At 39.6% G+C, this 27,426-nt stretch overlaps 1 protein-coding gene and 1 long non-coding RNA gene across 7 annotated transcripts in view; one reads left to right on the forward strand and one right to left on the reverse strand.

Annotated features, from left to right (window-relative positions):
- Positions 1-6,785: 6,785 nt before the first annotated feature.
- Positions 6,786-10,225, reverse strand: LOC135329928 (uncharacterized). Its single transcript, XR_010391605.1, has 2 exons — positions 10,145-10,225; positions 6,786-8,755 (listed from the first exon to the last, which is right to left on the reverse strand). It is a non-coding gene; the product is annotated as an uncharacterized LOC135329928 (long non-coding RNA).
- A 280-nt stretch (positions 10,226-10,505) lies between these two features.
- Positions 10,506-27,426, forward strand: part of LOC112984985 (vertebrate ancient opsin-like) — a 91,741-nt gene continuing 74,820 nt past the window's right edge. For 5 of the 6 annotated variants that reach the window (XM_026103264.2, XM_026103265.2, XM_026103262.2 and 2 more), the window contains exons 1-2: positions 10,506-10,571; positions 15,491-16,141. In XM_026103264.2, the coding sequence (XP_025959049.1) occupies positions 15,805-16,141 (337 nt within the window). In that variant the 5' untranslated portion in view covers positions 10,506-10,571; positions 15,491-15,804. The remainder of the gene's footprint in view (positions 10,572-15,490; positions 16,142-27,426) is intronic. The other variant, XM_026103263.2, reaches the window with a different exon arrangement.

The raw sequence follows: 27,426 nt of genomic DNA on the forward strand, positions 1-27,426 counted from the left end.
TTTGAAGCTACTATAGAATTTAGCCTGCTAGTGTTATTCATTAGCTTGGGTTGTAGGTATTAGGCATTTGAAAACTGGCTTCCTGGAAGCATTCAGAAATTCTGGAATTTAGGCCGGTACTTCTTTGAGACAGGCTTAAAACAATAGCTGTCCACTGATGTGACATGTACATACTGGAGATTAAATATATGAACTGCCAACATTGGTATTATTCCATGACTATGTATGTCTTCTCTATATTTTTATCAAATTTAATCTAATCTTAATCATAAATGTTAAAGCTGAACTTTCCCAACTCTGAATTCATGAGTCAAAGACAGATTGTGCCCTCTCAGCCCACGGAAGCAGCTGCATCCAAGGAAAGACCTACTCCAGTGGGAAATAGCTACTGTGATATGCTTCCAGTTTCCTGGCAGAAACCAGGCAGAGAGAAGCTGTCCTTCCTTCGAGCCCTGGAGCCTGATCCCATTAACGTCTCTGAGCAGAGCTTGAAGTGAGGTTGAGCACAGTCTCCGGTTTCTCAGGTAACAGCAAAGAGGACGTGCCCTTAGCTCTGGGAGAATAATTCTAAATCAAAACCCAAAGAAGTCTCCCTTCTCTTTTGCTCAAAAACCAAAGACAGCAACATTTTAATGCTTTGTTACACTGAAATCAAATCATTAAAGTCACAGAAGTCATAGTGGCTTGCATATTAGTAATACCTCTCCCTTGCGTAGTCCTGTTCTCTGAGTCTCTACAGACCTAGAGCAGTTAAGACACATTAATGTCCATCACTGGTGGGACACCTTATACAAAGCAGTAAAAGCAGAGCTGACTTTCAGAAACCTCCGAGTCCCAAGCCTAAATGTCTGAGTACCCATTTAATGCCTGTAATCTTGATCATAAGGCGAAAGCAGGAGAAGCATTTGCACCTGAGGACACGTACTGAAACATCACTGTGATTCTGCTGTCATGTCCTCCATCAGGATCCAGTACCTGGAAAATAAGATCTGGCCTCTTGCTTATTGACTAAGGAAGGTAATCCTGTGCATGTGTAATTTTCACATGTATCCCCTAAAACAAATTTCTGCATAATAAAAATAAATACTTCAGTAACCCTTGCACTATTGAAAAAGATTCTGTTTATCTCAGTAATTGTGTTTGGCACAAAACTCTTTACCCTGTGTTTATCACACGGGTATTCACATGGCTGATTTTGAATCAGCCAGCCAATTTTACTATGGATTTGCTGGTTGCTGTTAAAGTCATGACACATGCCTAGCAGCCATTCAACTGAGGTGTCTAATCTTGTTTTCCAAAGGTGGTAATGCTAACTACAGAACCTGACAAGTATTCGGCAAATCAGTTTTTGCAAAATGTGAACGCTGATCTCTGTTCAATTACATTTTTGGCCAGGACTGCCGTAACATTTCCAAAGTCTTCTCTTAGGGTTTTGTAATCACTAGTGCCAGGACAAACAGCTGTCATCTTGCTAAAAAATTTACTTCATTTTGTAAGATTCCCTATTCTTATTTAACATGGCTGCTCCTGCTGGCAGTATGTAGTACATTTCTGCAAAATCTTTTTCTGCAATTAGGTCTAAAATAGGAAATAGAAAACAAACATATATTTTACAAATGATTCCTGGTCAAAACATGCTTCTGAATCAGTAACACTCTGAAACTCCTGTAATACATGAAACTCAGTTGATGCTGAATGGGCAATTCATGTCATAAGTTCATTTGCTGCATGGATATATTGTTCATGAATGCTGCTAGTGAAAGCTAATATCAGGTTTTTTAGGTATTTAATAAAACTGCAGGAGAATGGATTCTTATTTTGGAATCTAAGAAATGATAGTCAGCTCTCAAAATTTCTCCTAGAATGAAAAAAGCATTGACTTTTAATTTAATTAAAATAAAGACACTATTAGTTTTACCGCTCAACATGTCTCCAGAAACCAGCTACATAGCCATTGTCAACACAGGTTTGCAAACAAGTTAATCAGAAGTCACTTTCCTTGAGTAATGAAAAATGTCATGGAGCTGGTATTTTTGTAGGACACCAGCTGATGAATTTTTCTGAGAATGAAACATGCCCTGGGGAAACCATCTTCCTCATACATTTGCACCCACCTTATGTTTTTACTATTAAACTTTCAAAGAAAAACTCCCGAAGGCTTGTTTTTAATTAAGCTTAATTGAACACTTATCCCGAACACTGAAAATCATAAGTTAGTTCTACTTGACAGTAGCCAGTAGCTGACTAACCAGTCTACATGACTGGCTTAGAAGATGTGAGATTTTAACTGAGGAAGAATTACATAGGGAGACTCAACAAATGGAAGTTTGGGAGAAACCCCAGGGAAAACGTGGAGCTAAAGCAACAGAGACACATATGGGAGAAGTATTTTCCATCTTCTACACATTGTTTAGACAAAAGTGGAATCTGTCTCCAGCAAGGACACAGCACATTTTCTAATAGAGAAGCATTTTGCTTGTGAATGAGACCCATGAGTAAGGGAGAAAAGGGTCTCCTTTTCTTGCAATGGTAGTTTGGAGTGCTGAATGTGTGGACTGGAAGTGATCAGAATAATTACAATTGAGAAGCTGGCAATATCCTTTTAAAATTCTCCAGGATGCCTGCTCTTAATGGAAGTTCAATCTGTGCTGCACGGAAAGTCTTGTTACTATGCTTTGATAGACTATGCTTTGCTCGAAAACAGAAGGAAATAATTTTCATCCTCCTGCAAATATAATATATTGATGGAAAAAACTGCCCTTGCAGGTCCAACTGCTAAGAAAGAGGCAAAAAAAGACGGAGCCTTAGAAATATAGATTCTGCTCCTGACTTATATGGAGATAGAAATTTACTAGAGAGTAATTTTGAGTCCCTAGCCAAATTCTTTCAATATTAATGAATTTCTCTGAATTACACAAAATGTTTCTTTTTATGGGTGCATAAATCACGAGGGTAAATCCACTGTTGGGATTGTTGCATGTTATTGCCTTTGAAAACCTACAGTAGCTTCAACCTCATTTAACTTCTGAGTCTTCCAGATTTACTTAGGTCTTTTAACCTTTTCTAGTTGCCTGAATAAAAAATTTTTTTAGAAAAAAAACTCACAGTATATAAACCCAGAAACTTTGCAGTTCTTTTTGCTTACTTTTTGTGGGCCAAGTTTAACTGGGGACAGGTTTGAAATACTTCTATATAAGTTAAAGCTCTTTTAAAAGAAAGTTTTGATACTCACAGAACCAAAGTAACACAGAAACTAGATATTTAAGTAAGAAAAAAAAAAAAAAACAAGCCAACTACCCTTCCCCTTACTAGGGAGAACAGGATAAAAATCATGATGCTCATCACCAAGAATATAAGGAATGTAAGGGAAAAAGTTGTATCCTGATCATGGACCTGCCCCTATATTTCACCCTAAATATAAGCAATAACAACAACTGATAAATTCTTGGGGATAGATCCCAAATCCATCTTGCCCCTGTTTCCACTGTTTTTATCATAACATCTCAACTGATCATCACTTGCCTTGGGGGCCCTGGTTGTCCAGGGATGTGGTTGTTGTATTTCAGCACAACCAGCTGATTTGTACGCTCAGTTTTCCTCTAAAACCAGGGCATAAGAAAAGGCAAAAGACGTGTGGGCTGAGTCTGAGCCTCAGATGGAGCTGGGACTTTATCAAGACATTCTCCTAAACCTGAGAGCCTGGAAGGTTTCTGTGCCTCTGTAGCTTAGATAAACCCAGAGAGTCCTATATACATGAGAAAAACTAGAGGAAATCAGGCAGCAGTCTGCTGTAAGATGTGACTGACCTGTGCTGAAAAACAATGGAGCTGCCTTTAAGCTCATTAATGTGGTACCTTTAGCAGTAAAATAATGGTAGCAAATATTTCAGGGTTTCTACAGAGCCAGTCAAGGGCCCAGATGGCTGATGCACAAATCAGTATCATTTACTAAAAGCTGACACCCAGGACAGCTAGGATGACAGTGTCAGAAACTAGTGTCGACAGGCTACAACTAAATTTCCTACTGTAGTGCAGACATAACCTTCTAGCTATCGAATAATCTCCACACTATGAAACAAGTTTTAAGACTCATGCCAGTCTTTCTAAAACATATAATTTCATCCTCCTATGATCCTTTTCTTCATCCTAGCCCTTTCCTTTTTTGTACGTCTAGTTCTGATCTTGGCTGTCTTCACAGCTGCCTCCTTCCTACTGCTGAAAACAGGTTGTTTTTTGAAGGAAGCTTAGGTCTCACATCTGGCATGAGACATAACTCCTGTACAAAATTTAATTCAAAGGGACTGTTCAGTGGATGCTAAGAAAAGTTAGGCGTAGCACTTGGGTAAGAACAGAATCAGAAATATCGAACAGCTCCATGCTCTATCTTCCTTTTGTGGCAGATCGGACATTTGTGTGTATTGCTAGCTTGGACTGACAAACCACTCAGTGTTTTTCCTTAGCATCCATGCTACCGGCTCTCCTCATCTGTAAGGATATATCAGATTTCAACTGAAGCTAGAGGTAGTGTCAGAAAGTGAACTACTCCAGCCATCTACCAAATGACAGACAAGTTTTGACTGGCATCCGATTGTCCCAGCTCCTAGCATGGGGGCAGCGTGGACAGCCAGGACAAAGCAAGAGAAAAACAGCTCTTCTTCCTCATCTCAAAAGAAGGTGCTGTTCTCCAAACAGGGATCAGGAAACTCAATCGTTTTGTTCCCTTCCCATTGCCCAGGAGAAAATCTTCCTTAAAGAAATACCAGATTGGAAAATGGACCAAGGCTGAAGGGCTCTGGGTCTCTGTATCAGCCTCCTGCGGCCCTGTGGACTTTGATAAGGTGGATGCAAAACTCCTGGGTTTGCAAGGGGAACTGACATGAAAATTTGGGAAGCACACGTGGCTGGTGTGGAGAACTGTTAGGTGTTAGGATCACTCCAAGGGCTGAATGCAGAAGACACTGTAAAGAGGCTGTTTAGGGATAGCATTAATTACTGCATCCGAGTGAGCAGATGTGCCTGCGGGAGCCAACTACGGAACAGCGAGCATCAACAGTATTTCCTGTCTCTGACACTGGCACACACATACAGACACACACCTGTCTGCAGAAGGGCAATGTGAACTGAGGGCTCAAAAAACACACCCAAACCTTTATTTAGAAAGTCCTCATTGTCTGATGTGATTTTTGAGCCTTTGGAGTTTGGCATCTTGCACAACAAAGATCCCAAACTCTGCTCTTGTCTGGGAGTCACCTTTTCTGTGGCTGGGCCACAAGGGAAACAGAAGGCGCCTCCAGGCATCATCTTGTTTCCAGTGAGAGCAGTGGAAGTGATGGAGCCTGCAGAGTGTGGAAGGGGAGAGAAATGCCAGCCATACACTTTTGCAGGGTGCACAGTGGAAATGAGGGAGGACAGAGAACATCTCAAACAGAGGCACTTCTGTTGCAGAAGGGCTCTGCCAGTCACATGCAAACACATAGGGTGTCTGACCTCTGTTCTGTAGCCCTCTGGTCTTTTTTTCCTCTGCCATCTTTATATGAGCTTGCTGGCAGCTGCAGTGCATATCTGTCTCCCCAGACCCCAGTATTAGCAAAATATTCATTACCCAAGGAAAGACAGGAAAAGATGCCACTAGTGGTCTGGAAGATGAAACTTATGTCATGTGCCTGGGATGGGCTGTGAAGCTTTTCCACCCTCAGTTTGGCTCTGGTCAGCTCCGTTCATTCTGAGCTACAGTAGGTCAGAGAACCACACTTCCCCCAGAGAAAAGAAGAAAATGGGCTAAATCCCACCTTATGTAATACCGAGGGAAATTGGACAAGACTCAAATAACAATCTTAACACCCTCCACAGTTCCCTCTCTGCCTTTTTGTGAACAAACAGTTCTTTCTGTTTCCTCAATTTCCCCTTTGCTGGAATAACAAGAAATGTTTCTCATATATCCCCCAACACAACAGCTGAAGTGAGGCACAGACATTTTTATTAGTTGAAGCACCATGTCTTCCAACGGAACTACTAACTTAGTGCCTGGATTTCTGAAAGTGTTCCTGTTGCTTTCCTGCTGATGGCAGAAGACTTTGGGCATGAGGTGGGACTAATGAATGGAAAAGGCATTAGAACTTTGTCAACTTCAAAATAATCTAAAATAAGTATGTAAGAAAGTGTAAAGGTACAGAAAGAATGTTTTAAACCTTCTACATCCCTCAAAAGGAAAGCTAGTGGAATGAGAAAAATTCTAATCCTGCTAAGTTTGCCTCTCAGACATGCTACGTGGAGTCCCTGAGGCTGCAGTACTCCTCAGTCACCCGGACGAGGAGATCGCTGAGACTGGTTAGCGAAGGAAGAGCAGAAGTGACCACATCTAGTTTTCACACACTGTGGAGTCAGGATGCAGCTGGGGTCTGCAGGACCCTGGGAAATGTTTCTCTGTCTCACAACTTAGAAGTATCTTTTATTATATTAGAAGAATCTGCAGCTAAATTAAACACCATCACGTTGTGACTTAGACATTCAAATGAAGCACAAAAATGAGAAAGAACTTCTTGTAAGCATTTCAGAGCCTCTCAGAAGCCTAAGCAAAATCACCCCAGAAGTGAGACAGAAACTAAAAGAACTGTTTCACTGAGTGGTCGTGTTGCTGCTGCTGTGATAGCCTAAGGACAGGTAAGACAAGGTTTATAGACAGAGGTGTCACCTTTTATTAAGCCAGATAATATAGCTGGAAAATTAGACAAGCTTTATGTACACAAGCCCTTGTCTCAAATACAGATAGTATCTTTTATTAGACAATTTTGTGGTTCATTATCTTGCTTGGATCACTGTAACAGTCACACAATAGTTGATAGACATATTCTTTTCAAAATAGTTTGTAAGACCTGCCTAAATTTTTCACGGCTGTCGGTTCTGTTGGAGACACAAAGGGCTTGATTCAGTCGACTACCCATAGGTATCTAGTGTCATTTGAGATGCAATGGAGTATCCGAGGCATTTGCCAGTATAGGGCTGGCAAATATGACATACCATCTTTGGGAGACCCATACTCCTCTAGACTGGCAGGAGAGGGTTGAATGGATACTTGGTGATGTCTCAAAAGGCGTTAGATACCTCTGTACGGGTAACCGAACCCAATGATTATTTCTAGATAAAATAAAGAAAACTGCGTTTGACTACAAAATTCTGTGTTGACTCACAGGAAACACTCCTGCTCTACACTGTTCAGAAGGCATTTCAAAATCTTCTGATAGTTTTTTTTTTTTTGTGGCATAATATACTATTATCTCTTATTCCAAAACTAGAATGATTACATTATTGTATCTAGCCCTAAATTTTAATAGTTGCTTTCAGAGCCTTGTCTTCATACGCTTTGTGCAGAATAAGGAGATTATGAGCAATTTCAATCTTGGACTCACATCAGCTGTTCTCTCTCCAAAGTCACAAACTGTGAAATCTGTGCCATCCAAAACATCTAAATATGGAATTGAGGCCAATACATTTGTCATCTGCTGCCATTTTTTTGTAAGTAATGGACTATTTGGGTTTGAAGCTATAGTCTATGAGATACCGTGATACGTCCAAGAATATTTTTATTTGACTTCAAGTATTCACTGGTAAATACCTTTACAGTAAGGATTTTAAGAAGCATAAATGTTTGCAGCTGCAGACAAACAGAAGGGAAGACATTCTTATGGTTTCCCTTGTTTTATCACTGTCAGGCAAAATAAAATGATTCTACTGACATCAAAACAACCACCTGACAAAGCTAAGTTTCCACAGTAGAATAATGTGCTATGACTTTTCAGTTTCACTGTCTCTGGATATGCATCATGTGTCACAATATGCACAATATGCACAAATGTCACCACTCTATCCTTGTGAGTTAAGCCAATAAAATGATGATGACTGAAGTAAATTTTAAGGCTTTTTAGTGAATCTGAGGAAAGGGTCAGGAAAGGATTTTTTTGTTGTTGTTTTTGAGAAATTCAGACCAAATGTTACTCCTACTTCTGGGCTGATGTTGAAGAAGGGTGGACTGAGGAACAAAATGCAGAGCAAAACAGCTTGGACTAATCTGGACTTTGTTATAAAGCAATGGGAAGGTTACAGTGATTGTAACTGAGGATAGTAAAAGCAGTTCCCACCCATAAGAATATAAGAAAGTAACATACAGATCTCTTAGGGTTTCTCAAATTTAAGGACAACTTTGGAAAGCAAGATAGGAGTATAATATTGATACACTACCAACTTCACAGATGAATTCTAGTCTTCTGTCTGTCCGCTTGGCTTACATATTGGCGGACACACAGTTCTGCACCTTGCTATGCACCTCCAGCTGCTGTAGCAAGGGAGTTGTGTTGGTGAGTTCTTGGATATTGCTATTGAAAAAAGGTACAGATGTAGCTATTTGCATGCTTCATTTGAGGACAGTAGAGCAGGTGTTCCCAGTATTGTTCCTCTCATGATTCATTTACTGTCCCTTCTTCTGTGTGATAGCAGAGCCTTTACTAAAACTCACAACATTTTTTGGAAGCAGGAGATAAGCAGGAGATTCATAGGAGCTGCTGGCACTCTCTGGTAACCTTTCAATTTTTGTCGAACAGAACAAGTAGTTTAAGTCAAAGGTCTCAGTATAGTTTCTGAAGCACCACCAGAGCCTTGGAATTGCACACCCAAAGGGACCATCTGGAATATGGCAGCCTGTCTGCTCTTCCCTGGCACAGACTTGGAATCAGTGATGCCACCAGACTGCTCTGAAATAAAAGCTGTGAACAAAAGAGAGATTCACAGCAATGAATCAAGGAAGAAAATGACCCAAAATTATGTTGACAAAGATTTTTGCTGGTACAGACTGCTTTTTGAAAATTTAATTTTTCTTAAAAGTACTTGAAGGTAACTCAAAGTTCATAGAAGAAAAAGGATCTCCAAACCATATTTTAACCCCTCTATCTTTCGTAACTAGTTTCATCTGAAGATGCGTCAAGTCCTGAAGTACAATTTAACACCTGCAGAAGCACGTTTTCATGCAGTTTAAAAAGCATTACAGTATGTGAATCGGATAGCTTTGTGTCATGTTGCAACTAGAAGCCATAATGGAGAACTTTGGAGGACCACCTTTTATAAGTGGCCTTGATCTTTTAGATTTTTTGGTTTTAGTTAGCCATCTCTAAAGAAGGTACACTCCTGCTCTCTGTCTGAATGTGACATCAGCAGAGATTTACTTTTTCCCCTAGGAGAAACAGTTCTTAGGGTACAATGAAGGACTAATCAGTAAAACTGTGATGTATATTTTCTGAAGGTAGTGGTAATAGCTGTATTTGTGATTTATTTCATCAGATAATTCTTGGTTTATTTCATGAAATAGTTCTACTTAAGCTGAGTTTTGGAAAAAAATATTATTTGTTATTTGTACAACAAATAATACCTAGGGGGTCTCAGTTTAGGCTTCCCCTGGGGAAAAGACTCCATAGCATAATTTTTACTGGGATGTTTTTCCTGCAATAAGTGCATCAGTTTGCCCATCTTTATGGCAGAGAATTTAAAAAGCCAACAATGGTGATTAGGTAAAAGCTTAAATCTAACTAAGGCGGAAAAACAGGACCACGATGATCACTTTACAGGCTTTAACTGTGGTCTGCAAATTTAAAAGACTTTTCAGAAGCTCAGCAAGAAGCAGAGCTAAGAGATGTTCTGCAGAGCAGGGCATGCCCCAGAATACTTTTACTCTAGTGTTTTTATCCAGAGATTCATTCCCCACAGGTTTTTTTCTCCTGTAGAAAGAATACAGCAGTAGAAGTATAGAACAGTAGTAGCAGATAGTAGTAGTAAGAGAAAGAAACAGTATTACATAGTTTTCGAGCCATATGCTATTTTTTTGTGACAGATGTGTTATTGAAAACACAGATTTCAGCACACAGTGACCTTAGTTTTTGTTCGAGCTGTGAATGCTAAAGACAGGAAGATACACATAGAAAATACAGACAAAGCAACTGAAAGACAGCTACACACAAGAAATGTCTGCTGCATCTTTGAGGGTTTTTAAAAATCGCATTACTAATCTGCTGCAGAATAGGTATTTTTATCTGTTTAGTTAAAAAAGAGAGGAAGACAACTCTGTTATAACAACTATGAATGCAAAATATGCATAGCCCGACCTGTCTGTGCAGAAGCGCCCAAGGACTGAGGATGCCCGGGCAGAGCGCGGCGGGCGGTGTGAGCTGGGGGGCGGGAGAGCGAGTGCGGTGCCGCAGAGGAGGCGCCCCGGGGACCCCCAAAACGCGGCTGCCCCGCCGCTGCCCCCGGCCGGGGTGGAGGCGGCCCGGGCTGCAGCACCGCCCCGCCGCGGGGCGGGGCGGGGGCTGCGGGGGTGGACCGCAGCCTTGCTAATTTTTATTTTGTGTTTATTTGTCCTCCCACCCTCTCCCCCAAATCGCATGCCTTCGCAGCCCTCCCCGCTCAGCCCTCGCCTCCGGAGCGGCCGCGCTGCCTCCGCCGGGCTGAGCCGCCGCCTCCCCGCGGCCGCCTGGGCACCGTGCGGGGCGGTTCCGCCGCCGGGCACGTCTCTGCCGCACGGACACCCAGGTGGGTTTGGGTTGGGTTGGTTTTGTTCCTCTGGTTGTTCCCCGCTTCCCCCAGCTTCTGGACGATGGATGCAGGTGGATATTTCTTGTAGTTTTCTGTAGTTCTTCTGTTTTTTCTTAAAAAAAAGAAAGTGTAAAAAGTTTGCGAAGGTCAGGCAACATCATAAAGGGAGATGCGGCAGCGCTGTTTCTTCTTGGTTTGGTTGAAGAGACTTTTGCGTGTGACAGGATTTAGCAGCTTGGGCAGGTTCGGGGTGTTGAGAGGAAGTATCCTCTATTCGCTCTGTTGCAGACCAACAGGGATCTCGGTTAAGTCTTTAAAGAGACTTTTCTCGTTGCTTCTGCTCAGCACGGGCATGGCTCTGTCTCATTTACTATTGGAATAAAGCTGTCTGTGCTACAAATTCCTCTTCACACGTTGGAGGATTTGTTTAACTTTTAAAATCCTAAACACAAGTAGCTTTTCTTTTTCTTTTTTTCCCCCCCCCCCAAAAAAGAAATGGTTTGGGGTCTTCTTATACTGTTTTACTATGCTGTTAAAGATTTCTCTTGAGTAAATAGCATGGCTTTCAAAGGTGGTGGACTTCGTAGCATATTCTGTAGTTTTGTTGTTTTTGTTTTCATCTTAGACTTTTTTATCAGTGTGAATTCCTAAAAGTAAATCTGTAAGAGTGCATGCAAGAGGTTCTCCCACAGATAGCTTTGAGAGCTGGGAGATATATAAACATCTGGACCAATGATCCTCCTCTCTTTTATGGATTACTTCTAAAGACTTGCTTCTGGATCTTTTGACATCTTCTAGTGTTACTCAGGCGTGAAAAAATAGTCAAGAACAGATGGGAATTTTGTCTTCTGTGTTGTGACGTCCCACTTCTTTTCCCTGTGTTTGCAAGAAGGATTACTTCAGGTGATTCATCTGGTTGTGGATACTTCTAATTATACTAATTTAGTCTGTCACCTGGAAGGCAAGGTTTAGTGTATGAATCTTAAAATATAGTATTATTCCCCCCACAAATTAAACTAAATACTGCACTCCCAAAATTCTGGCATTGGGTCAAATGATTGATTCTCTCTTCATAAAATTCCAGCTGGGATTGATTTTGAATTAATAATATGAATAAGTGAATGAAAATCACTATTTCAAAATTTGATTTTAGTATGGACTCTTAACAACAGGCTGAATAAGGCTGTGTGCATATGTAAATATAAATTTTGTTCTTTAGCTCCTCTGTATCACAAGAGAATAATGGTGTTTTTTTTTTTTTTAGCAAAATTCTTCTGATGTTTGAATATATTTTCTGGGATTTTATGATCTCTTTAAGGTGATTTAAGCTTTTTTTTTTTTTTTGGTCATGTTGCATAACTTTGCAAGGGAAGATGGTTAAGAATTGCCAATTAGAAATAAAGATTGAGTTCATTTTGAAATACTCCACCCCTAAAACCTTAAAGTAAATACTTTTAATAAGTTGATGCTTATCTGGAGGCAAAATGAGAAGAAAAAACCTAGCTTCACTGCTAAAGAATATTGCTCAAACTTACTAATGCGTGGTGGCAAGTGCAAAAACAAGCGTTACACTCTCAGTATTAGTGTCTTTATTTCCAGAGGCTAAAGTAACATCTTTTTTCTGACCGCAAGCAATGACAGTGTCTTTAGATTACTAATGCCAGAATCTTTGTTAACAGATGAGGCTTTTAATAACTGATGACATTAAATGAACTTTTTGCCCTTTTTCACCATGTTTTGTGCGCTTTTCTTCCCACATAAACTCAAGCTCATACAAGGAGACGAACTGGCTGTTCATTTATTCATTTACCTTTTATAATTACGGAGTGCAACTGTAGGATTAAATTGGATGAATAGAATAAAACTTTTTTTTTTTTAAAAAAAAAACAAATTTATTGAGAAGTAGAATTGTCAGAATTAGGTAGAGTTCTGTCCAGCACGTTCATGAGTTTTGTAGAAATTGGGAGTGTTCAGTATGTCCTGTTAGAGCATGGAAATTGGGGAGTGCAGAGGGTGTAGTAGGGTAAGACAGTAAGACTAGTAAGACAGGGTTATCAGAGGAAAGCAATCTCTATTAAACCAAGATATGTGTTTGTGTGGGGGGGGAATCAATTGAGCCTTCAAGCACACAAGCCCATCTTCATGTCCTCTTCAGTAATAATGTCCATTATTCAGTTTAATGCTAATATTAAGTTAAAATTAGACCAGTTCTTTCAAAGGGTTTGCATGGGAGTTTAGAAGATTTTTGGAAGTCTGAATTTGGCTTGTACTTTATCCAAGTACTTTAGCACTTCATACATGTTCTTCTAATATGAGACCTATCCCTACACAGCACAGTTCTCCAGACTTTTTCCTTTGTAGATTCCCATCTCTTGTCAAAGTTCTGACAAAACTTTTCATAGCAGTCTTAGTGCATCTGTTTTGTCCTCACTTAATTTCAATTGGCAACGTGGCTTCACCTTCACAGTGTACGCAGTAATTTCTAAAAATGTATCTTACGCTTAATTACCAGGGGCTGCTCCTTTTGCCTAAGCATTGAGGCATCATTCGCACGCGCACTGGGGCAGAATTCCTTGTGTGGGATGCAGAAGTCAGATGCCTCACAGGCCGAACTGCCTGTCCTGCAGGCACTGAAGAAGTGATCTCCACAGTTGGCTTTGCCTGTACACCTGATGTTAGATTGCTAAATTTCAGTCAGCTGAATCCCACCCAGTGAGCACATATCCTTTACAAACACATAAATCTAAATTCTTTAAGAATCCAATATTTATGTAACTGTGTATAAAAGATCCATATCTTATTATTTTTATGTTGTTTAGTAGTGATACAAATATAAAGTTTGTCATATTTCCTGAAGGGATTAAAACCTTCAGCTTTGTTGAACTCCAAGGTCATGGTGCCTTAACAACAATATTATATTCATATAGTTCAAACCCTTTGCCTGTGATTATTCTGGTGAAGTTAATTCCCACATAGAAACATTTATGGTGGTTACTGTAATCTTTGCTACAGATTATTTAGGTGTAACCAGTTCAGCCTGGAAAAAATTACATCTGTAACTTAATTAATCTGTTTGTAAATCAGACTTAAGTCTCTGCAAATTTTGAAGCCAAATTCTGCAATATGCTTTAAAGAGGAGCAGATGGGACTGACCTTGGTTGCCATCTTCAATAAACAATGACATGCAAACAGATCAAACAAATTTGTCTTGGAAATAATGGAAAAAATAATAGATTAGTTTGTTAGAAGCTTAGGTATAAGCAGAATTATAAAAACATGCACAAATGATTCCTTGTTCAGTTTGTTTTACTGTACATTCTCTTTTTCCTGTGAATTATTTCTTCTGAATCTCTACTTCAGCACAATGCCACAATGCTTTTTTCTTCCAAAAATATTGAGCTGTTTGCCTTTTCAGTCATGCAATTAGTGTCTCAGAAGCACTCAACATTATACTTTTGATCATTGTTCTCACATTTGTGTTTTGTTCCACTGAACTTTAATTCTGTTCCTTTAAGCACAAGTATAAGTATATTTAGACTATATTATATCTATATAGCTATATATCTATAACCTGCAACCAGAACTGGAAAGAAGATATTTAAAAAGAATGGACTTTATATGTTCTTCCTGAACATTTGGGAACCTTACCAATGCAAATGACTCTGTCTTTCCTAAATGAGAGGAAAAAGTAGAAAACATCAGCTTTTCAGACTGTAAATGACCAGAGTATAAGGTCTCCTGTAAAGTGTACGTCATGACAGGACAAATTTAAGACAGGTTGTGTACATTAAAGTTCAAAGTCACTGCATTGATGAGGTATATTTAGCACAGTGACTTTGTGAAAGTAAAGAAATAGAAGAAATACTTGCTATAAAGATTTACAGTAGAAAGGTATGATACACAAAGGTATGACAAAAGAAAAAAAAAAAACCCTTGTCTTCAGTAGACTCTGATGGACTCTTTCATCTTTCCAGTTGGTTAATGCATCTTTTCTACAAGACCATTTCCAAAAAGCAGTGGTTAGGAGTAATAGAGAAAATATTTGAAATGTGTGCCATTCTTTTTGAAATGTGTGTCATTCTGAGGAGTACGTGACTCCTCAAAGAGAAGTTTTCATATTTTTTAGTTCAGCAAACAATGGGTATTGTGCACTGAAAAATGGAAATTCTTATATATATCTACCTTCATTTTTTATAAAAATGTCTGTGCAGAATTTGTCTGCAACCATGGAGAAGACTGGCTAAACACTTAAAAATCTAAGCACTATGCTATTGCTTCACAAAATACATGCACCTTGTATCCACTCCCGTATGGATATCCAAATTTATGTCTGTGGTAGGAAAGATATGTGAAGCTTCGGGAGCCTGCCTGTTTTATAAATAATAAAGGAGAACATCTGTCCACTGGCAAATGTAAAAGAAGTGAAATTGATATCACAGCTCTGCCAACCTTTGTAAGCACATGAAAGTTTCAGTAGCTGCACTTGAAATTAGTCTTTCTGGGTGAAGAAATACATGGTCCTCCTCCTAAATTTTGGGTCATTTTAATTAAGCCCTAACCAAGACTAAAGCTTCACTAGATGTGGGTTAACTAAAGGCAGAAAAAGCTTCCTCTGAAGCTGTTGCAAAAGATTTGTCTTACAATGCTTTTTCTTACCTGAGGAACTTGACTAAAAAGGTGTAATTAGCCCTATCCAGGCTAAACTGTAAGCCAGGGAAAAACTATTCAGACTATCCAAGGAAACTTTAATAGACTGTTTTTTTTCTGTTGAAAATCAGAGAGAGAGCTAAAAAGACTGAGAAATAGTTGTTAAAATTCAGTGAGGGAGTAGCTGTAATTAAATAATGTACCCAGTTTGGTCTTAATATGGAAAGAGTTGTTTTGTTTTTACTAGGTGTTTTCTTCTCTTTTGTCAGAAAGACACCCATTGTCAGAATAAACAATAGGTGATGCTGGAACTGACTGGTAGCTGACTGCTGGTAGCGCTTAATTTGCTCTGAAGGAAGAGACCATGTTTAAGCACCTTTTAAAGACACCTTCCATTTTCTGTGTTGCCATACAGTATTCATGTCTGCGTTAACATCGAAGAACTATCTCAGATGAATGAAGACCAGAAGGATCAGGAGATGATGTGAATTGTAATGGAGAGACGCTTCTGTGAAACTGCTAGAGGACTTCAGAGTAGGGCATCTGTCTTCTCTGCCCTCTTCTACTTGTGTCAAAGTTAGAAATGAACCACACTTGGACATACAATCTGAGCTTTGGTGCATCTACAGACCCTGTTGACTCAAGGACTGGACTCTCACGAAACGGGCACACAGTAGTGGCTATATTTCTGGGATTTATTTTATTTTTTGGTTTCTTGAATAACCTGACTGTCCTCATCCTCTTCTGCAAGTTTAAAGTCCTTCGTAACCCGGTCAACATGCTCCTCCTGAACATCAGTATCAGTGACATGTTAGTGTGCATCTCAGGCACGACCCTCAGTTTTGCATCTAACATCCATGGCAAATGGATTGGAGGGGAATACAGCTGTAGGTGGTATGGCTTTGTCAACTCCTGCTTTGGTAAGCATTCACTGACACTTCTCTTACGCTATTCTTTTTAACACTAGTGTTTGAACTCAAGCAGTAAGCTGACAACTGCTCCATGGTAAATAGAAGGATGGCTTGCTTGCCTGCCTTATGGTAAGACCCAAGGGAAATATGTGGTTAAAAACATTTTACCTAAAAATTTTGCAAAGCAATAGCCCAGAGCTGATAAACACTCCCTAACATATCCCTTTTTTGAAGTGGCTTATTTTTAAGAGCAGAAAGTGGCAGTCCAAAAGAAGCGAGCCACTGAAGGGAGGATTTTGACTAACTATATGAACAAATACAGCACTTCCTTCTCTTTCAGCGAAACCTCTGTCAACAGTCAACTACAACCCCTTCAGTGCTGCCTCTATAACAAACCAAGCCTCCTGAAAGTATTCCATTTACCTTACCATCTGTGATTATCTATCAGTCCGTGATAGGAATTCCCTCTTGTTCCAAATAATAAGTTTTCATCTTTCGATACTTTGTTCTCCCCCAACTAAAGTCTTTATTTTGGAATTAGATGCTTGCAGAGCCAATAACAAATGAAGTCACAGAAGTAGATTTGTCAGAAATCTTCAATGTGTGTGTCAAAGCCACAACAAAGTAATATCTTGACATTTTTTTCCTATCCAGTCAGAACGTTTCCTGCAGCTGGTTTGCTGTGTTAGATATGAATCTTTTTAACTGAAAATTATTTTAATTATTAAACAAACAAGACAGAAGGAAAAAGCAGTCAGAGGGCAACCTTCATCCCTCCAAGGTGGTCCAGGCTGCAAGGGAAGGCCAGGCATGCTCCTGCATCTCATCCCAGCCTAGAGCTGCTGTGCATCTAACACAGGCGTTCTGTCTCCAAACCTGCATTTTCTACATGAATTTTAAGGTTTTGCTCTGTGCAATGGTGTGCTCACTGGTACCCTCCTCTTCCTCAAACTCATGCTCCAGTCATGACAGCTATTTAAGATTGTCACCTTCCACTGGGAAATTGCTGCTGTGCTGGAAGTGAGCTCTCAGGAGTTAGAAGCGCTGTGTGACACAAAACCACAGACCTCAAAGATCCAAAAATACACCCTGGTATCAAGAATACCTTGGCTTTTTAATTTTATTTTTTATTTTGTTTTCGTTTTAATCTGTGCAGATCAGAATGAGAAGTCTTCTCATTCCCTCTGTCATTTCCATTTTTGTGAGCCATTAGGTTACTGAAATAGACTCCTGTTCCTTGACTTGTTTGGATTGTTGGCACACAGCTTCCTCTAAATAACTTGGAGGAAAATGTTCACAGAAGAGGCACAGGGGTTTTGCCTGTATTCCCCAAGCCTCTGTTATCTGTGTCTTCATAACTATGGGAAGAACTGAGGGCTGAATATTTCAGTCACTTGTCTTCTCAGGGAGGAAAAACCTAGGACTGCATTTTTCCCATCCTTTGATTTATTCTCTTTTTTATTATATAGGGATGGGATGGGAAGGTAATGTTTGAAGGGAGGAGAAAAAAGTATATATTCAAAGGATTAGAAGAAGTATGGCAAAAATGCCCTTAGAGCCTGTTTGCTTCTATCAAAATACCTGTTTATTACCACTCCAGCTTCTGTGAAATTAAAATAATGAATGAATAAGTTTTTCCCATGGGTGAACTTGCTTACTGAATAATTCTTTGGAGCCAAATCTTCTATATAAATCAGATGGATGTCTGGAGAGCAGATTACTACGCTGTAGTGATACCCATGTTCATGTGAGAGTTTCTGGTATAATTCTTAAAATTGGTTACATCTTCAAAGAATAAGCAAGCAAGCAAAAACTCAAAAACTAGGACGTTAAGGAGCAAGATGATGAATTTAACTGGAACGCATTCAGTGAGGTGACTTCTACTCCTCTGAGTTGTTCTACTGATGCCAGAGGGGATCTTGGGTGGTTGAGGCAGCCAGAATGCAGATTATTATTGGACTGTACACATGAAAACTTTTCATAACAGTGTTAAGAAAATTATTTCAGAATTCCTTTCTGGAATGCATGCAGTGCTTGCAATATTTTTCTTTTTCTAGTGGTTATAAAGGGCATACTGAAGGAGTTTGCTTGCAGAGCTATAATTAAAAAAACCCTATACAATAGAAGATAACATGAGTAAAAGCAAATAATAGTAGCAGGCTGATTAACATTTATGCATTTCTACGGACAGTTTGTATCTGCAGATGAATACCACCGATCATCTTTTTTTTTTTTTTTTTTTTTTATTTTTATTTATTTATTTATATACTCCACAATGTGCTAAAAAAGAGCTAATGCAGGTGTGGAGTAAGTTGATGTCTTTTCCGGTTCTTCATAGCACATGAGAACAAAACGCTTAGGTATAATGTACACAACCTTTTTCTTTTCTCTTTTTTTCTTTTTCTCGCATCCAGTGTATGCGGTAAGCATCATACACTGAACAATATAAAAGAAATGTGTAAGAAAATGTAAATAGCAAAACTGTATAGATTAGGAAGATAAATTTGTTTCTGTTACTTACACTTCTGTGCAACCCTTTAGCTATTCTTCCAAAAAACATTACATACTTTGCATTTAATGAAAAGCAGCTTATGCTTGTTTATGTCTCACCTCTTGTTTTGGCCTGTCAAGGCCAAGAAGAATTGTACTAATGTTAGGGGTACAGAAGAGAAAGGGTGTGCGGTAGGAAAGATAATGAAGAAGAAATGAAGTTTAACATCAAGCTTTTTAAGAATAAACCCTTTAAATTCTTATGTATTGCTTTTTTTTTTTTTTTTTTCTTCTTTCTTTCTTTCTTTCCCCCCCCCTCATGGGCAAGGTGTATATCCTACTAGGATAATCACAAATACAGGACTGGGATTTCAGCTGCTGTTGAGCAAAGTAATTTCATTAAGTTCAGTGGAATTGCACTCTCTTGTACCAAATGGATACATACTTTCTTCTTTTGTAACTGCAATATAGCTACTGGATACCGAAGTATAACTACTGTATAAATGTAGTGTAGTTACTGCATCATAGATAAATTCAAAGTGGGATACTAAACTTGGTGACCTGGCAAGTATTTGATGATGTGTAAAACACATCTAAGTCAATTCCAAACTGTTAAAACATTCTAAAATCCTATTTAAATTTTTCAAAAGACTGAGAAGGACTAAATTTTTAGGGATTATTTTGTTCCTTCCCACTTTGTTTTGTGATAGTCTGAAATCCCCTTCCTTCTTCCTGTTTAAGGTCAAATTGCAAATTGAGAGTGAAAGTATTCTTCAGGAGGTCCCCAGCCTGGATGAAACCTGAGCCAGCGAAAGTAGGAAACTGAAATTTGTTTCAAATTTAAATGCATGGCAATAGATCAGTTTTTTTGCCTGAAGTGTCTTCTGTTTCTTAAAACTACATAACTGCTTCCCTGGGAGGTGGTCTGGAAAGCAGATCTCTTTCTTCTCCTAGCAAAATTGACAGTACAATATACTTTGCTGCCACTTAAGGTGGAATCAAGGTGTAAGTCCTTTACGGGGCAGTCCAGGGTGCCTCCTTGCCTACAGCAGACGCCTGGGAGTTGTGAACTGAGAACCAGCACGGAGGGATTACATTCTTCTTTTTGCCAGTATGCCCATGGTAAGCGTTCTGTTTATTTACTTGCTGGTTTCCAAAAGTGTCTGCTTCATGATTTCAAGCCATTCTCTGAAAGCAGAATATTTAGAAACTAATGGGAAGTGTGGATTCTGATCAATAAACATGCAATGTGGATTTTAAGGAGACTATTAAATATTATGGGCTTGCTATAGAAAGGTTAGAGTTGCTGTGCACTGGAAGTGGAACTGCAAGAACAACAACATGGTCTGTTCATGTCATAAATGATTTTATCCTGGTGCTCGTGCAGGTTTGCAGCTCTGTCAAGTAGGTCACTGCAGTGGAAACTGTGCATGCCACCGGGTTGGGGAAATGGATGGATTTGCTACATTCACTGCCATTACCCACCCTTTAACCACGTTTTGACAGGCTCATGGTTATAAATTTAAACAAACATACAAAGGGACACGTGCGCAGGACACATTGCCCCAGCTGAACTCTGAGTAAATTTTGAAAGCAGGCTGAAATAGGAACTGTTAAATATAGCGTGAACTGATTAAGCATTAGATTTTAATTTAGGGAAAATAATTTATTTAGTAACACATTCCCATAGAGACCATGTACACAAAAAGTGATGTCCTGTCCTAAAATTAAATTTGTCATGCAGCTTTGACCATCTCACACATAGTTTCTCCAGTGACCTATCAAACACTTTGAACCTCTGGATAGATGAAAACTTTCAGAAACATTTCATCCTTTCTCAAGAGAGTATGGGTTTTTACACATATGTAGACTTCCCAAAAAAGTAGGACAGTCGGAATTGAGCTTGGCTGACTTCTGGAGTTCATGTTCAGAATTGCTACTTTATGCCATATCAGCATTAAATATTCAATAGATTAATTCACGTGGGAAAGATAAAGCCTTCCTTGGCTCAAGGAATCCAGCAGTAGATTCTAATGCTGGCAAGCTTCAAGGTACTTCGGTAACAAGGATGTTTTTGTGACCCTTGAACTCTAAGTTCATATTTGTAGGTGTCTACGGATTGTATGTTTTCTCTGTACCTCAGCCTTCATGATAATTAAAACATCTGACTGTTTGCCTGAGAGGTTGATTCCAATATTTCATTTTTAAAAATGTACAGAATTCAGACTAGTGTTGTGTCAGTGAGCATCACTATGCAAGAAGGCATAGACGTATTTCTGCCATGCATAATGTGTGTACTGTGAGGCCATGTCTTCCAGCTCCTCATCCTGCCTTTGCCCTGTATCCAGGGGAGTGCTACATCCTGAAACCTGTTCAAACTGAAGTAAAGCACATAAATATATCTCTTTATGTGCTTTGCTAAACCAAAGTCCTATCTAAATGAGGACGTCAAAACAAATCTTTTTAGAAATGCAATCATACTCGGCTAGGCCGGTAGATATTCTTTTAAATCACATTAAAGCAGTTATTGATATAGTCCTTTTAAACCTCTAGTGAGCACGCTGAATGAAAAACAGAACTGCTCATGGTTTTGTTTTAAAGCTGAGTGGCAAAATTTCTTTGTGACCTTTAATGAATAATTTTATTCTTTTTGCCTTGATTTTTATGTGCTTCCGCCTAGACTTGCAGCGCTAAACTAAGGCACTTTGGAGCATAGACATCTAGTGTAGTGGAAGATCTTTGCTTATACTGGCTCTTTTTCTGTGAAAATAGATGTTTGTCCAGGAGCAAAGCTGTAATCATGCTTGGCTTGGTCCTGCAAGAGCTTGAGTCTTCTGAGCCCTGATATAACAAATATTTGCCTGCCAGTTTGCAACCACACTTTGTGGTTCCTTGACTGGCCACTGAACATGGATAGTTCCTTTCCCGGGTGGGTTTAGGATGTGATTTAAAGTAATATTTCTAAAAATAAAGCTGACAGCAAGCATAACTAATCAGTAATATTTAAGAAAACTTAGTTCTGCTTTGGGCCTCAAAAGTGTTATGTCTGCAGTTAACGTTACCTGTGCAAACTTTCCTGGGTGGTTGTTCTATATCAGAAATATGCTACTGTTTTAAACAGAAGGGAAAAGAAAAGGGATCTAACCAGAGAGAATACATCAAAGGTGCTTCCAGTTCCTTTATGTAGAAAAGGAGGAATATTGTTGTTACCTAGAGGGCTCTACTTATTTTGACGTAGTGTTACAGTTGATACTTTGTCCTGGATTTTTTCCACTTGAAGTGCCTGATATCCCCCCTAGCCTGTATAGTAAATGGAAAAAAATAGGGACTTCTTGAGAAGACATGGATAATATGTAATCTGAATTCGCCTTTGGCATCCCTTCTCTAGGGGGCTGAAGTTAGGCTGCCCTTCTTTTTATTTAAATAATTAGTTAATGAGGTAACTTTGTATTATTGAATATACTTGAGAGAGCACATTTCCATTCACATAGAAATATGAACTGCTAAACCACTGGAGACAGATATGGGAATCATCTGACTAAAACCAGACATTTTTCCAATCCTCCAGGCTTCTTTTATAATCAATAGAAAAACAAATAGGCACTGCCAGCATGCAAATTGTTTGACTTATTTGAGATGCTCTCTTTAGGGTGAGATGAGTTGTGTCCTAGAATTGCCTCCTTATCTCCACTGGCTATAGAAAGGAGCCCAGGATGACAAGCTCAGGAGTAGATATCTGCTCTGTACCTCTCTGAAGTCATGAGATGTCCCTCACAACCAGGGCATTTGTTGTTTCTTTTTGCTTCCTTTCCTTTCCACACTTTTCCTTATCATCCCCTCTCTACTTGAGCATCCTCTTCCAGGGTGCTGGGTTTGTTTCTAGTTCCTGGAAACATTACACACAACACAATGTTTAAATCACTTAGACTCATTGCCCAGGAGTGAATATTTGGGAAACATTTGCTTTGTTTCCATGAAGAGGTGCCCGAGTCCTCCATCAGAACTTGATCTGACATTCATCATGTAGGCAACATGCTGTCTGCTCTTCCCACAGATAATTTGAAGAGCACAGCTATTGGGCTTTTATGTGCAATTTAAATGCTCCAAACAGAGTCACCTCTGGGGGGGGGGGGGGGGGGAAAGAGTGTTAAGCAACGAATCATATCATGCAGAGAAGGTGGAAATAGAAGGCTTTTGTGGTGCTTTGAACATTAATCCTGAAATCAGAGACCTCACTGTGGGAGGTGCTTTAACACCAGTTTAGCATAAGAGAAGATTTTGCATTTATTAGGGCAGAGCATCAGCTAAGGTTTCATTCAATCTGCTTATGTTTTTTATATGCTTGCAGACTGTGATCCTAACAATGTCAGATCCAGCTGTGTAGTGCGCGGTCTATGTCTGCATTACCACCACAGGCTGCTTCCCACCCCCCCTGGATCTGAGCGTGTGCCTCAGCCCCATCTTAACTCCCATTGTGATGGGACTGTGGGGTGCACCAGAATCCCCCCTTCCCTCCTCCTTCTGGCTCCCGGCTTTCTGCACGCGGGGAAGTCAAGCACATGGCTCAGACAGGAGCTAGAGCGGGTGCTGAACAGCCATAGCTGATCCCAGGGTGCCCTTCAGCACGCACCAGCAGGCAAGCAGAGATAGAGTCACCAGGTTTTCCTTTGTTGGCCAATGTTAATATTTTCTGCCCTGTTTTGTTGTATGATAATCTAGAGACTATTTTCCTAATCCTCTGGCAAAAAAAAAAAAGAAAAAAAAAAAGAAAAAAAGAAAAAGACAACAAAAAATATGCAGAGATTTCAACAAGGAAGGGTAGAAAGTAGCTTGTGTTTGTATACGTGTAAAAAAAACAGCAGGTCTCCTAGAAGGAGAGACAGAAATGTAGAAAAATTCGATAAGGAAATCAATAACTTCCTTGACTTTTCTCATGCATTGTTCCTGGTTGTCCCCATGATGCTGACTATTGCTTTTTACGAAGTGTGCTGCCCATGCCCAAATACAGATGTGCAGGGGGCTACAAATCTCCATCTAGATTCAAAGTGTCCTCCCTGAGGTTACGTTGCTAGGCATTATAGCCACATGTTGCAGAATGCTAGGGACAAGGAAATGCACAAATGCAAGGAAATACACAAATAATATGGCTTTACATAGAGACCTGGAGGGGGCTTAAGGGCAAAGACCACATAGGATTTCTTGCAAAATTATCCTGACAATGAACTGAGTATTAAAGATCATGGCTATAAGCTTGCCTGAGATGGCGGAAAAGCGTTACTGGCAGAGTTAAGTTTAATCAGTTGCATTTGCAGACCCTCTTCCCTAATCCCAGGTCATGGCATTAACCTGGACAATGCTATGTCTGATGCTGGTTTTCTAACGATGCTTTAGGAAAAAGCAGAAACCAGCTGTGTCCTTACTCAGGCCACATGTATGTGAAGAACTATGTTATTAAAATGTAGCTGGTTCTCTGGGCACTCAGTGGGTAGAAGAAAATAAAATAGGCCGTGGTGAATAAGCAGTATTCAATCGGAAAAAGTACATCAGAGCTGGCTGGATTTTGTTTGTGAAAGGTTATTAAATCATATTGTATTGAGCTCCATATATGTATATAGCAACCTCTACTAACTCTTAAGACTGTCTGTGTGCTGTCAGAGCTAAATAGAACTCCATATTTTTTTGTAAAACTTTTAAATTTTCCTTGTAGTCCCTGTAATCTACCAGAGAGAAGATATTATCTCTGGTTATTTAAATCCAAGTTATATACCTTGTGTCTTTTTCTTAACTGGAGACATTCATTTTCTCTGTCCATTCCTTTTAGAAAGCATTCAAGTTGAATGCTGTGTCTTTCAGTCTAGTAAGCAAATGAATACTTGCAGGCTATTCAGTGATAACAGAGATTGGCATAATTCCAAATAAAAACAGTAATAGGTATAACTAGCAATTTACTTTTTCTCCCTTTTTTTCTCAAGTGTGGCCAGTACTTCACACTTAAAGTAATCACCAGTTTTTTTTTTCTGTTAGTTTGTTTGCTGCTTTTCTTGTTAAGAATGTTTATTAAGATGAGGAAATCATTTGCAGTAGTTTGTTAATGGAGTGTCTGGTTATGGAAAAAATAAGTTTCTTTGAAAGATGGAGCTACTCTGTTTAGATTAGTATTTTTCTAAGTAGCGTCAGTAGCTGAGAAGCTGTTTTTGAAGCTGGAGATTGAGTAAATGACAAATAAGTTAATAACTGCAGCCTCTATTGATTCACAAACCACTTATTGTTTTTCTAGATTTCACAGTCAATATGATTTACTACATATGTAGTGCAAATGCCTCCTATTGCAGGAAGTTTTGTGCATTCATTTGTTTGTTTGTTTGTTTAGAATACTAAGTGAAAATGACCTCTGGCTGCTCTAAATTTTTCTCAAATTGATACAGGCAGGATGAGCTTTTGTTACCAGCAGACAGTGAATGCAAGGGAGCATCACGCCAGGTAGCTCCTTCATTACACTGACATCCTGCTGTTATTCTTCTATTAATCGTCCATGTTTTTTGACTACTATGGGAGAGACCATCTCTCCCAGCGCTGCGCAGGGCTGGTGAGGGACAGGGCAGGCAGCTGAGCTGGAGCTCATTAGATACCCCTGGAAAGGATCGGCTGCCAATTTCTCTGACATTGCCCCGCTGCCTGTCATGGCCTGTTTTTGTTCATTTTCTGTACCACAAGGTCTGTCTCTACGCCCTTTGCCAGGCATCTGAGGGGTGGTGGTTTATTATGGGTCTCATCTCTCAAAGATACTGGGCTTTCTCATGGCAGCAGCAAAGGGTGCTCGGCATGTCACAGGGTGAAGCCTTGGGTTCAGAGGTGGCGTTGACCTCCCTCTCTTGGTTCTCTGTGCTCCAGGTAGTAACTCCTCCAGGCAAGGTCATCTGGGCACTATCTATTAAAATGGTTGTTTTATTACACTGTCAAACTTCAAAAGCTTCAGCTGGAGGTTTTTATGCCAGCGCTCAGCCTCAGGCTCAATTGCTGCAGAAAATTTCAGCCAACAATGCTTCCTAAAGTGTGGCAAAATTACATGGTTATGTCTTCTATTTGCAGTTTCTTAAGCTCGTTTCACATTCAACGCTGCCAGGCCGTATGTTAGCAACACAATCTCATCCTATGGCCACATACAAGTTTTACTATTCTTTATGAAAGCAAAGCAGGCAGAATGCAGAGGGCTAGTGGCTCGCTGGGCTGCCCTGTAAATCTTTACACATATTCAGTAGTATTTTATTAGAGGCAAATATTCACCAGGTGCTGATCCTCTATTTATTGGTTTCATTAATGCAATCTGTGGCAGAAATGACAGGTAACTGTCAAAGGGATGAAGGAATCAAAAGACAAAAACTTTTTTAATATGAATAATTTGAAGAGTTTCATATAGGTTTGTAACCGTCCAAATCTATTTAGGACCATATGGTTAGCAGAAAGAAAAGGAAAAAAAGGAGAGTTGATTGTGCAAGTTTTTCATAACAAATAGTTCAATCATCTTTAAAAATCAACCGCAACATAAAACTTTGCTTAAAGTAGGCCTCTATTTCAAAGATTTGAAACCATTAACTAATTCCTATATGTTTCATTTTCATGCCTAAATTTCTGTTGCCTGAGTCCAATGCAGACCTCTGAAATGCACTCAAACAGCACACTAACATCTGGAAAGACCTGCTTCAGGCTAAGAAATGCTATGAATTTTACAAAAACATTGATAATCCTCATTCAACTTGAACTTACAAAAATTTTAGAACACCCAGCCGTTGAATACTGCTGGGACTGCATTAGTCTTAATTCTTACATGCTTGTACACACTGAAGCATTATTATCAGATTTACACTTTGTGGGTAATTTCTGTTCTGTGCTCAAGTTGTTCATGAAGTTACCGGGGCACCTCCTTACACTGACACGTTTAGTCACCCTAATGAAATGATGTAAGTTGTTAGTGAGCTGCACAGCAGATGAAATGAGGCCAGGTACCTGGAACTGGGACCTCGTCTCAGGATTGGGAGCAGTGCCTCCCGTTCCTCCTGCAGAAGCACAGGGAGCAACACAGAGAAGGCTCATCAGCATCCATGCGGCCCAGCTGGGTGACCTGGTATGCATTCAGCAGTGTTTCACTACAAACAGTTGTAGGGTGGAAAGCAGTATAATAGACATGACAAGTTACAAATTCTGTCTCTTAATGCAAGGGTAGAATACCTACATGGTATGTAGGTGTATATTATGTACATAGTCTATACACTGGGTGCCATGCACAAATCAGCTCTCCCCCATACAAGTCTTTGTAACCAGTCCCAGTGTTTTGCCTTTATTCAATTGCCTTGATATGAAAACTACCAATTTTTGGGGGGAGGGGGAAGGGGATCTGTTCAATTTTCAGAGAAAGAGCATGTGGCAGCACAACAGGGTTATAGTCCAGCAATGGCTGCATGAAGATGTTGAGGATTGTTTTACTGTGTGTATTTCTTAAAACTGAAAGCGTGTTTCTATTTAATGTCCTTGTGAGAGGCAAAGACTGCATCAGAGGAATAGAATGAAAGGCTGCCAGATAGATATGCCAATCAGGATTTAAATGGACTTTTTGTAATGGGTAAAAAGCAGGTTACAAGGCAAGACAAAGCCATAGCTTAATATTCTTTGTGATAAGGGCAGAATGTAGACATATCACCGTCTGGTTTGCTCCATATAGCTCTTTTTCTCTATTGGTTAGAGCATCGTGGGGTGTTTGACAATGAGTTTGAAGGGGAGAACAAGTAGGAGTTTTACAACTGTTAATA

The sequence above is a fragment of the Dromaius novaehollandiae genome, chromosome 1, assembly GCF_036370855.1.
Source record: "Dromaius novaehollandiae isolate bDroNov1 chromosome 1, bDroNov1.hap1, whole genome shotgun sequence".
NCBI classification, from domain to species: Eukaryota; Metazoa; Chordata; class Aves; order Casuariiformes; family Dromaiidae; genus Dromaius; species Dromaius novaehollandiae.